The sequence below is a fragment of the Fistularia commersonii genome, chromosome 16, assembly GCF_037954325.1.
Source record: "Fistularia commersonii isolate RoL2024-O1a breed Wild chromosome 16, RoL_Fcom_v1.0, whole genome shotgun sequence".
NCBI classification, from domain to species: Eukaryota; Metazoa; Chordata; class Actinopteri; order Syngnathiformes; family Fistulariidae; genus Fistularia; species Fistularia commersonii.
In genome coordinates, this window is record NC_141299.1 from 10,379,419 (window position 1) to 10,391,900 (window position 12,482).

A 12,482-nucleotide genomic window follows, 5' to 3' on the forward strand; every position below is an offset into this window, starting at 1 on the left:
TTATTCATCAATCTGACAAGTTGTTTACGTGAAGGAGCAAAATAATTTGTATTTCAATTATACATGCCTCTTGTGAGTGACTGTATGACGTTTTCAAGTCAATTCAGATAGCAAACAAAAAATGATTCAGAGCGATTTGGAATAATGGATTATGGGCAAAAAAAACTGCGTTCAATTGAATGAAAAACATCTGCACACAAAGCAATACATATGAACAAAACCATGCTGAGATTTTTATTCAAGTCTCAACTAAGTGATTGAAACGCTTTACCAACTTACATAGCACTAAAAACACCTGTTGTATGTATTTGACGGGAAAATGTCAAAATAGGTTGCAGCTACATGAAATTGATAGTTTTTATGGGCAGTTTTCAATCTGTACAGTTATTCCACTTACTATGCAAGTTACTGAAAGCAAACATTACAAGGAGACAAATGTGCACGGTGTGTAACTCCACAGCAATTATTTTGACAAGTCGGTAGATGCAGGTATCTGCAAACAATCCTATAAAAAGTAGGTGGACCTCAGTTGGAAAACAGCTTTAAGTGACAAATTTAATGGCTTTACAGTTCAGACTAATTAAAGACCGGATATTAAAAAAATACTTAACATAAAAGACTCACAAAGAGTACCACTCCCACAATGCCATACACACAGACAGGTGATCTTTGTGATGATTTGTAGGGTTTATTAAAAAAAAAATAGCCACAGATCGAGGGCCGCACAAAGTTGTCCAAGTAAAAAATTAATCATATGGCTCCATTTCCGCCCAATCCTTAAAGATACACCAGGTATGTACATGGGACAATACCTGTCATGTGGGATCCTGTATTAAGCATGGCATGTTCAATTCATCAGAGTAGAAGCAAGATGATAAGAACAGCTTCGTCACCCAACATACATGCCTAGTGTATTTTAGCCACAAGTTTTCTCTGAAACTGCGAAAGCAGGAACTCAGGCTAGAAGTGCTAAATATGTAATGAATCTGTTTTTGTAGGTGTCACAGACCAAAGTCAATTTTCGGCTGTAGAAAAACCTAAGTAGCCAAGAAATGAGGAACGGGGCAAGGATCAAGGACGGGCTATATTGAGTATGAAAAAACGGAGCATTTTAGAGACAAAAGGGAATTTGCGCAGCTCAACAAACTATCACACTGATGAGTTTTTCCTCTTTGCTGTGATAAATAATGGGCCAAATGTTGTAATCAACATTTGGTACATCATAGATGAAAATGTCCAAGACATCCACATTGGCGCGACAGACAGTGTAGGAAATGCTGGGTCTGTTCTAACTGTGTCAGGGCAGAGGGACTGGATGACATCAAACAGAGGCCACCATCTTTAGCACTTGGTCCACTGCAGTGGTTGTTAAGGGTCTTTCAACTTTCAGCTAGAGATGGTTCTGTCTCTGCAGGGATGGAGTTGTCTGCCTCATCATAATCATTCATCTTCAGTGGGCTTTCTGGGCTCCGCCTGCGGAGAAAGCACAACCCATCTGGATTAAAGCAATAGCATGTCATGGTTAACAAAAGCAGCTGCTATTTATGTAGGAGTACAAAGCAAGACACAGAGCAGTAAAACTTAAGTCAAAACAGGCAAATCCAAGTCAAACTGAATACAGTTACTTTTTCTCCCCTGCCAAAACATATTGTTATTCGATTGGAGTTAGTATAAGCCATTGTGCAAAGACATGCAGTTGGGAAGTGGAAAGGTCACCTGATTGGGCTGGAGGCAGTATGGTCATTGCTATCCTGTTGGGCAGGTGATTTAGGGGTTTCCTCTTCCTCCATATCACCTTTCTTCTGTTCTGATTCCCCATTCACTGGAGTGGAATCTAGTGAGACGTTTGGCAAAACTCAAATTAATATTTTTTTCCCCCCAATAAATATGAGTGTGCATCTGTTTGTATGATTTGTACCTTTATTTTGCATCTCCTCATTGTCTGCTGATTCCTTGTTCTCAGTTTTAGGTTTAGTAGCCATCTCTGTCTTTCCCACAAAGCGAAGTTTTAACTTGTTGTAGACTTCACTAGCTTTTTCCATAACAGCTGTGCTTGCTTTATACCGCCGGATCTAGACAGAAACAAATGATATTATCCTCAACCACAGTGCTCGAATCAATTTTATGTAGTCAATGCTTGTGATTATTTTTACATTTCAACTCTAAAAAATTCAATATGAACTAGATAGTTAGGGGTGTTAAAATCCCTACAGTGTGATTAAGTTAATATTTTATTTGCAACTATTATATCCTTACAACCACGGAAGTACTTCATCTTGGCAGCATGTAACACAAGGTTGCATACACACAAAACAGAGAGACAAAAAAAGAACCTTTTTTAGCGTTGCAATAACTTCTGCATTCTTGTGCAGTATCTGGCTGGTGACAGGCACAGCCTCAAGTTCTTCCAGGGCTTGTAGACACCGCTCGATGTCCTGAAGAATGAACCAAACATTAGTACGTTATCATGATGGAATAGAACACAAAATGGGGGAAAAGGTATTCTCACACATAGGATTAAAAAAAATACTACTTACTGGGTTGTCTACTTTGAGTGCAAACTTGATGTCTGTATGAAGTTTTTGTAGCCTTTCCTCTGGCGATGCTTCTGCATATGAAAATATACATGTAAAGTTATTTCTGAAACATAACAAATATTTTTTCCTTCCCAAAAAAAAAAAAAGAGACACTGACCCTTTTTCTTTTCAACTTTCCTTTGTGGAGGCTTCTCTGGTTTGTGCTTGGGTTTTTCAGGCTTAGACCTGGGAGGAAAGGAACTCTTGTTATCTGTTCATGAAATATTAAACACCGAATAAAGTTCGCAGACTATGTAGTGTTCTCTTCCCAACTGTGAACTCACCTAGCTCTGAATTTCTCCTCTGAACGTCGGGCTTTCTTCTCTTTAAGTTCTTTCTCCTTTCTTTCTTTCCTCTCTCTCTCTTTCTTTACTCTGACTTTATTTTGGTTGTCTGACTTCCTGTTTGTTTTTTTCATCTACAGATGTGAAAAATAACAAGTTAATAACAAGTTAATCCTCTAGTGGTCCTTAACTTTTATTATACACGATTAAGTTGTTCATAAATACAACATTTATTTTCTTCTGCACCTCTGCCGGTGGTGGAGAATCTGAGTCTGACGGCGCGGGTATGGGGGGTGGTGGCGGTTTCTTGGACTTCTTCAATGGATGATCATCCACACCTTCATCTGAACTGCTGCTGTCACTGTCGCTCTGCTTTTTACCCTCTTTTTCTTTTTTCCTTTTCTCCTCTTCCTCCTTTTCCCTCTCACGCAATCGGCGGAGTTCCTCTGCCTCCTCCTTTTTCCGACGCTCCTCAAGCTCTCTTCTTCTCTCCTCATCTCGTTTTTTCCATTCACTGATGCGGTCTGGTTCACTGTCACTGTAACCAAGCATGACAAACATTAGCGTTGTGTTTTTCCACACACCAATAGGTGCAAGAACATTTATCACCAAACATTTATTCTCCGCTGCACAAAGAGGAAAAAGCTGTAGGGCACATTGACCTGTCGCTGTCGGAGGACGATGAAGGTGCTCGTTTTGCTGGGGCAGGTTTAGGCTTTCTTGCACGGGGCTTAGGTGGAGGTTTCTCCATAGCTGAGAAACATTCAAAATGAAAAACTAGGTTTGTAACACTTTAAATCTAAAAATATGGAGCTGTCATTTGCATTTTGACATTATCTTCTAGATCAATATGCTGAAAAACAGACGTGGCACAAACCTTTCTTTCGGCCCTGAGGACCCTTTCGAGGAGGTGGCTCGGAGTCTGATTCAGACTTGGAACCAGACTGAGATTCTGAGCCAGAGAGAGCTGGTCGTGGCTTGTCGTCCTCTGAATCGCTGTCCACTATTTTCTTGTCTGACCCAGATCCTGAGTCTGAATCGGAGTCAGATGAAGCTTTCTGCAGCATCATACAAAAGCAAAAGAGCAGTTTGAAGGAAGAGATCAAAAATTACCGGGAACACGCTGCAGAATTAAAAAAAATCTTTTTGATACAACCATACAAATTCTTCACCTTTTTCTTTCCTCTGCTTCCTGGTTTTTTTGCACCTCGTCCAGTAGATTTTTTCTCTGGAGTGAAGTCCTGTGACAAGGGGGAAAAGCTTACAGGCTGGTGTCTGTATGAATGTATTCATGTATGTAACTATGTAAGTTTATAGAACCTGATCACTGTTCTTGCCGGAGTCAGACTCTGAAGGAGTTGGTTCTGATTCTTCAGGAGATCCACTCTCCTCATCTCTGTCACTGGATGAGCGACGAGTCTTTTTTGGAGGAGGTGGACGCTAAAGGATTTATGGCAAACAGAGAAACAGATTGTATTGAACTACCAAATTTAGTATTTTCCCCACTCTGTGGTTTTCAAGTAATACAACTTGACCTATTGGCAGGGTGAATAACATAAATTAAACCTACAGTCAGGGTACATGATATTTCCCTTATGACAGTCGCAAAGTCTATAACAGAATGAAAGGAAAGGAGTACAAGACAGTGGTGAGACCAGCAATGCTGTATGGCCTAGAAACAGTTACAATGATGAAAAGACAGGAGGCAGAGCTGGAGGTCGCAGAGATGAAGATGCTAAGGTTCTCTTTGGGAGTGACCAGGATGGATTGGATCAGGAAGGAGTCTATCAGAGGAACAGCAGATGTTAGATGTTTTGGAGAAAAGGTCAGAGAAGCCAGACTGAGATGGTTCTGTCATGTACAAAGGAGGGATAGTGAATATCTTGGTAGACGGATGCTAGAATTGAAACTGCCAGGCAGGAGGTCTTGAGGAAGACCAAAGAGAAGATTTATGGACGTAGTGAGAGAGGATATGAGGTTAGATGGTGTGAGAGAGGAGGATGCAGAGAACAGGGTTAGATGGAGAAGGTTGATTCGCTATGGCGACCCCTGAAGGGAAAAGCCGAAAGGAGGAGAAGAAGAAGACAGTCGCAAAGTGTATAACACTATAAAAAATATTCTGTCCAAGATATTTAAAAGCTGACCACATTGTATATTTATTACATCTGATGATTTACATCTTGTTTGGAACATTAAAACAAAACCTCCAGTAAAAAAAACTATGTCCTCCATTATGTTTCCCAAATTATCATAACCTTGAGAGGCAGCAAATTATTAAATCAATAGTCAGAAGGGAAAATAATTCATGTCTGATTCTCAGAATTCAAGAGGACATAGACCCTTATGGTTATGGTCTGGAATATGAAAAAGAAGAAATAATTTAATATGGCATTTTGGTCTAGTATTTTATTTTAAAAACTATTGAGAAAGAATGTGTGAGAAAGCAAAGGAAAGGCTTCCATAAATGAGAAGGACTCATGAAGCCTTTATTATTCATTCATTCAATATATTATAACTACTCAAGTTACTTAGGGATGAATAAAGTATTTCTAATTCTGATTTATGGTGATTTCTCAACCTTTATACTCACCACTTTCACAAATATATAGTTGAATATCTGTGGAATTGCAGAGTTATCAAAAAAAAAAATCAATTTTGTTAATTTCAACACTCACATTTTACTGGAATAGAAGCAGACCGAGGTGCTCAACTTCAAAGTAACAGTTTTTCAAAGAATAGAATTTTTTGAGGTTTCTGACAAACCCTCTCAGGGCGCACCCAAAATGAGAAGTCTCAAGAACTTCTCCTGCTACATGGACTTTGTCAGCGGATGAACATGAGCCAGTTATTTATACAGATTTACCTTGGTAACTGGTGGTTTTCTTTTTACTCCTCCCCTCCCTCCATCTTCACTCCCAGAATCAGAGTCAACGTCACTCCCTGAATCAGCTTTCCTAGGCACTGTGGCTTCTTCATCATCCTCATCCTCGTCACTTCCTCCACCAGCATTGTTACTCTCACTGTCAGATGAACTGGCCGGCTGCAGACAGTGATCCGATGATCACAACAACATGCACGTTAGGAATATTTCTTTGGATTATTCCTTGAGTTTTTCAATCACACGATCTCCCGGTTTATTGCATTGTCTTATTTTTGACACTGGATAGTCAGTAATGGAATATGCAGAATACTCAAGTCAAAACTAAAGCATCTTAAAAGGGTTAAGAGTACATGTACAGTAACTTTGGGAAAATAGGCCATCAAGGTGTCTTACATGCCGCTACATATGTCTTCTCTTCTATTATCATGGACATCCAAGTGATATATTAATTCTATATTCCAACTGATACAGCTTTACAGTCTAGGTTTGTATCAGGATAAACAACATGTTTTTGATACAAAAATAATGGGTATGTGGCCAAATGAAAATGTCTAATATCAAAGTGACTTACCACAGGTGGTGCACTGTAAGACGCATGTGGATTGTTCTGGATCTCCCACAAACCTTCATTGAATCCCTTCCTTTTGTTGGGCTTTCCATAGCGTTCTCTGTACTTTTCATAGGCAAAAAGGTCCTTTGGTGCAAGGAATGCACTGTGAAACACGAAGATAAAGAAAAAGCAAAGAATTCGGTGACTGTAAAAACTTAACCATTGTTGCTAAGAAGCAAGTTTGTTTACATTGACATGAAAAGGCAAATTGGATTTTAGAGGAGGAGACTGTGCCACCTAGTGATGAATTAATAGAATGCAGATGCCATCTTCTCAAATAGATGAGTCTGACTGCCACATAAAATATTTTTCAAACATGCTGCATATTAACTGTTACATGTTACTACTAGACATATATATTTATATGAAATACAAAATAAAGGAGTGAAGTTTCAGAAAACAATTTAAAAACTGTGGATTAAATGAATCACTGTATTGTTCTTATATCTGTTAGCAAGCCGGATTTAATAAAACAAACACAGCTCATGGTCATAATTCAAAAAAACTTCAGCCATTTCTTTATATGATCTCAGAGAGCTGAAGGGCAGAGGTGATTAAATTAACTTAGAACAATATTTCATTATCGTGGCTTATTCTAATTCAAACTAAATTGCTGTTACTTGGCAACAAGTCTTTGCACACGGATGAGCGGAACTTTTTAAAATGATTGTTTATACAATATTAATCCTGTACTCACGTTTCATGAGTCCCAAAGAAGAAAATTGGGATCTTGTTAGGGGGAGGTTTCACAGCCCCATCGGCCACATCTTCAATCTGCAAACAAACAAAATGATTTCATTGGAGGTGTATAAAACGAGGAACCGATTGGTCATGTTTTCATCGACTGCTTACGTTTATTGACGCCTTTTAATTTGCACGGACTGCAACGCAATTACAGCTACTATTATGATGCCCCTTGGGGTGGAAACATTGCATGTTCTCGTTCACTTATTGAGGTATTATCGTCGCCTTAAAAAAGGGCCCAATTACCGCAAAGAGGTGTTAGTTAACAGCAGCTAATTGAGCGGATATCTCAGACGTCATTTCCAAAATAATGTTAGCTTCGCTGCTGTAACGTTTAGTCTCCGCGCAGAATAGGCCAACACCATTTCACGTAAGGTGATTTTCTGCACCTCCAAACTGACTCCTGGGCTTGAAATGCAGTATATCATACTAATAATATATCAGGCGCTTCATTATGCGTTTCTACGTTGACAGAAGCGACGGTTCGCGGAGAGCCTTCGCCAGAGTCCCGTGCAGAGCAGCCCACCCCCCCTGCCTCTCCGGCTGCTGTAGTGGCTTACCCTGGCTGGCCAGTGGGGGTACCCCTTCATTTTAGCGAAGACCAAGTCTCCGGGCTGGAAGTTGTGTGGCATTGTCCCGCTCCTCTTTGCAGCTTGGGATAAAGGAGTCTTCGGCGACGTATCCTTTTAGTGTCTCTCTTCGCTTGCTGTTTTCAGGTCGACACGAAACCTGGAAACGATGGGCTTTGCTAACAAGCTAACAGCATACTAACGTTACCGCGAGAACGGACAGTGTCGTAAAAGAAGCGACAAGATACGTGACACCTCCGGTAAAATACTTCTCTCTCTCTTCAAAATAAAGGACGGCCCGCCGAAAGCAAAAAGTCGCTGGATGACAGCTAGAACGAAAGGTTGAAATGAAATGACACTTCCAAAAAAATATTTATTTTTTTTCCAACGTAACAGAAATGTCCCTATCAAATGATCAACTCATGAAAGATAAACAACAATATCAAAACACAAAAGGGGCATGATAAAATGATTCATACATATGTCTCCTTAAGGAAAGTGCTTTACTACATATTTCTATTTTTACATACTTTATCTATGTATTTATTGATCTACCTCTCATTTTGTAGCAATTTCTGCATTTGCATTTTTTCTAATTTTTCTAATTTTTACAATCCTTCCAAAGGGGGAACATAAATTACCAAAGATAAAAGTCTCATGACTAAAATTTTAATTTTAGTAGTTAGAATGCTAAGTGGGTGTTATGTGGGTACTCCTGTCAATGCTTGAAAGATGAGTTTAGCTGTGTTTACACTGGTTACAAACCTCCATCCTTGGGTTTCCTGGCCACAAGCACCACAACATCATTTAAAAACGTTAAAAAGACAAACTCTATCAATCTTTACTGTTGTCTTCTATAACAGCATGAAGTAGGTTATACCAATATCATGATTTCGCAGATGGACAGCATGCATGCACGAATTAAGTATAGAATAAAGAAAAAAAAAACAGTAAGTGTAAAAAACTTTAAATTTGAAATTTGCTAGTGCCATATTGGAACTTTTCAACATAATGTATTTCTATAGGTTACATTCAGCCATTTTGTCCTATAAATCGACAAGGCAAACCTGTTTGTAATTCTTTCGAATGCATTTTGCTTCGGGGATACATGTTACCTTTGAGATAATATATTTATATAAAATTGCTCTTATTCTATTAAATAGATTCAGCCTGGCTGTCAAAACGGAAATGATATTTTGGCATATTTTGAAAAGCTTCATGGATCTGGATAAAATAGTCTAATGACTCCAAGCTGATTGGGCAAACAGGGCGGATGTCCCGCCCTCACTTTTCCCCATTGGCTAGTGAATGATTGGTAGTACAGTTACCCAATGACAGGTTACAATGTGGAAGGCTGCATTGACCTCCTCTGCTATTCACCTCTATTGAGAAGCCATGTTTCGGTCTTTGAGAAGCGTCCGGCAGTTTAACTGCAACCTCCTGACTTTTCAGAAAGTCAGCGTCAACTCGAAGTTCCTCGTCAGAATGGCCAGCTCGGAATACAGGATCGAACGCGACACATTCGGTGAGCTCAAGGTACCGGCGGACAAGTACTATGGTGCCCAGACCGTCAGGTCCACCATGAACTTCAAGATCGGCGGACCATCCGAGAGAATGCCGCTTCAAGTGATCAAGGCCTTCGGTATCCTAAAGAAGGCAGCCGCTGAGGTGAACAAGGAGTATGGTCTCGATCCAAAGATAGCCGACGCAATCTGTCAAGCTGCAGAGGAGGTTTCGGCCGGAAAACTAGACGATCATTTCCCTCTGGTGGTGTGGCAGACTGGATCTGGAACTCAGACCAACATGAATGTAAATGAGGTGATCAGCAACCGAGCCATTGAGATTCTTGGTGGCAAACTCGGCTCCAAAGACCCCGTCCACCCCAATGACCATGTTAACAAAAGCCAAAGCTCCAATGACACGTTCCCCACTGCCATGCACATTGCTGCAGCCACCGAAGTCCACCAAGTTCTGCTGCCCGGCCTGCAGACTCTGCACGATGCTCTGGCAGCCAAGGCTGAAGAGTTCAAAGACATCATCAAGATTGGACGCACACACACTCAGGACGCTGTGCCGCTCTCACTTGGACAAGAGTTTGGTGGCTATGTCCAACAAGTTAAGTACAGCATAGAGAGAGTAAAAAGTGCTATGCCAAGGGTTTATGAGCTGGCAGCAGGAGGTACAGCAGTAGGAACGGGCCTCAATACACGCATCGGCTTTGCTGAGAAAGTAGCCTCCACTGTCTCTTCTCTTACCGGTCTGCCATTCATCACCGCCCCCAACAAGTTTGAAGCCCTTGCAGCCCATGACGCCTTGGTAGAGCTGAGTGGAGCTTTGAACACAGTGGCTGTCAGTATGATGAAGATTGCCAATGACGTCCGCTTCTTGGGGTCAGGACCCCGCTCTGGCCTGGGGGAGCTCATCTTACCAGAGAATGAACCAGGAAGTAGCATCATGCCAGGAAAGGTGAATCCCACCCAGTGTGAGGCCATGACGATGGTTGCAGCCCAGGTGATGGGGAACCATGTGGCGGTCACCGTTGGAGGAAGCAATGGACACTTTGAGCTCAATGTCTTCAAACCCATGATTGTCAAGAATGTGCTCAACTCTGCACGGTTACTTGGTGATGCGTCAGTCTCCTTCACCAACAACTGTGTAGTGGGGATCCAAGCCAACAAGGAGAGGATCAACAAGCTAATGAATGAATCTCTGATGTTGGTCACGGCTCTCAACCCGCACATCGGTTATGATAAAGCAGCCACCATTGCTAAGACAGCTCACAAGAAAGGCTCGACCCTAAAGGCTATGGCAGTGGAGCTGGGGTACTTGACAGAAGAACAGTTTGACCAATGGGTGAAACCTAGCGACATGCTGGGGCCGAAATGAACTTGACCAGTTCAGGGATCTCCACAGAAGAAAGTATAACGCTTTTCTGCTGTAAGATGATTTTTCAATTCAAAAAAAGCTGTTGAGCTGACTTAATGTACTTCACCTGAATCTCGTAAATATATGACAGCTCTTATTTTGATTCAGTTTGTCAAACTCAGATTCTTAAGTGTATTTTCAAAGTACTGCCAAGTTTTTTCCCCCACATCACTGTTCTGCTGTTCAACAATCAATTCAAATACTGTTTTTTGTATTTACACCTCTTCACAGTTAGTTTCATACTGTCAATGCAGCTCAGATATTTCTGTTGTGCCATTCAGTGTTTGAAGGTTGTGGTACTGTGTATTCTGTTTTACAGTACAAGCAGTTTTGTGCAGCGTTCCTGTGTTATTAATGTAAGGATAAAAGAGCAGCACTATCCTTGTTTCAGTCCCAGTTCTTCCAAAATGACAATTTTTGCAAATTACAAGATCAAGCGTGTTTTAGGACCACAAGGTCTGTGTGTGGTATGAAACATTTTCATGTCTTTTCTCAAATTCTTTATTACATAGACCAGAGATTACAAGTAAGCAAAAATAATCAAAGCAAATATGAAACAGGAAACATGTGGCTTACAATCAAACGACCAGAAAACAAAAACAGTAGGTGAGCAGATCTTCATTTGGTCCAGCTGACCTTGGGAATATCATAATGCTCAGTCAGGGTGTCTAGATGGCGATTGAAATCCTGAAAACAAAAGTTACGGGTTTGTCAAGACAAATTGAATAATTGTACTTTTAAAGAATTTGAAAATCATTACTTTAGACCAAAAGATCTGACAACTTACCTCAACTCTGTGTTTGTGTGTCTTGGATGCTTTATTCAAGATCCGCTCCATTTGCTGTAGGGAAAGGGAAAAATAATACTTAAGGAACACCACCATTGAACATATTAATATTTAGATTGAAACAGATAAGGAGCTTCCAATGGCCGAACACATTTCGCAGCAGCAAGTGCGATTTGCTTTGCTTTTAGTCACTGAGGGTCTCGCTGCCTTGAAAAGATACAGAACCATCACTTACCCTCTTCTCTTGCATTTTGTCAAAAGCTATTTGTGCAGGTGTTCTTTTGTCAAGGAAAGCTTTCTTGGATTTCACCTCCTCGTCGCTTTGACTGGTTGCAACCTGCTCCAAAAGACGCTTGCTCTCCTTGTCTTTCTTCTTTTTCCTTCCAAGACAATGGTTGTGCAATGATCAGTTATTTAGTACATCAGACTGGCCCATTTTACTTCCATTATCGATCACATTGACATCTCGTTATCATATGACGTTGTGGTAACTATCGTCTAACCCATTCATTATATTTACTATATACAACATTAGCATTGGTGAGATCTCCAGTTATCTAGTGATACTCTATTACCTCTTGTTTTATTGAATCATATTGCGTACATAACTTCTGCTAATGTTATCGCTATGTCAAAGGCAATTTGGCAAATGTTTTTATGTCGGTAACTCGACCACATATATAGTAACATTACAGGTTAATACACAGAATGAATAACTTATCACGGTATATTCTAGGTACAGTAAGCAATACCACGTTATTTAACATGTTTTCTGTTGACGTTTCTACAATTAGCATGTTAGCAAACCAACAGGAGTGCATCGCTGAAACGCTGGAAATCTACGAGTGTTACTGGTGTAACTTTGTATTCTTATCGCATGAAAGTCAATACAATCATAAAACAACCATATTCTTACTTTTTACCAGCTGAGATGCTTCCAACGCCCTTAATTTTAAGAGTGCTTTTCTGGACGCTTTCGTATTCCGACATTTTCGGATAATCACTTACTCCGTGGCCGTTTTCTTCTTCTTTATGATTATTGTGACACCAATAGCGGCCTTATGGGACCAGTAGTGCCGCCTACTGGACCTTTAGCGGAACCTCCA

The 12,482-nt window shown here is 40.5% G+C and overlaps 3 protein-coding genes across 3 annotated transcripts; 1 reads left to right on the plus strand and 2 right to left on the minus strand.

Annotated features, from left to right (window-relative positions):
• Positions 1-209: 209 nt before the first annotated feature.
• On the minus strand, positions 210-7,873 carry hdgfl2 (HDGF like 2). The gene is made up of 16 exons (XM_086161160.1): positions 7,656-7,873; positions 7,049-7,125; positions 6,313-6,454; positions 5,724-5,900; positions 4,181-4,300; positions 4,033-4,101; positions 3,738-3,918; positions 3,523-3,613; positions 3,107-3,398; positions 2,861-2,994; positions 2,695-2,762; positions 2,538-2,608; positions 2,334-2,435; positions 1,919-2,072; positions 1,717-1,834; positions 210-1,473 (listed from the first exon to the last, which is right to left on the minus strand). Exons 1-16 carry the CDS (start codon positions 7,725-7,727, stop codon positions 1,380-1,382), a joined length of 1,962 nt encoding a protein of 653 aa, XP_086017286.1. The 5' UTR covers positions 7,728-7,873; the 3' UTR covers positions 210-1,379.
• A 1,149-nt stretch (positions 7,874-9,022) lies between these two features.
• Positions 9,023-10,968, plus strand: fh (fumarate hydratase). Its single transcript, XM_086162042.1, has one exon. The coding sequence runs from the start codon at positions 9,060-9,062 to the stop codon at positions 10,548-10,550; it is 1,491 nt and encodes a 496-aa protein (XP_086018168.1). The 5' UTR covers positions 9,023-9,059; the 3' UTR covers positions 10,551-10,968.
• Positions 10,969-11,074: 106 nt separating this feature from the next.
• Positions 11,075-12,421, minus strand: fam32a (family with sequence similarity 32 member A). Its single transcript, XM_086162044.1, has 4 exons — positions 12,293-12,421; positions 11,612-11,756; positions 11,377-11,430; positions 11,075-11,276 (listed from the first exon to the last, which is right to left on the minus strand). Exons 1-4 carry the CDS (start codon positions 12,364-12,366, stop codon positions 11,208-11,210), a joined length of 342 nt encoding a protein of 113 aa, XP_086018170.1. The 5' UTR covers positions 12,367-12,421; the 3' UTR covers positions 11,075-11,207.
• Positions 12,422-12,482: the final 61 nt, after the last annotated feature.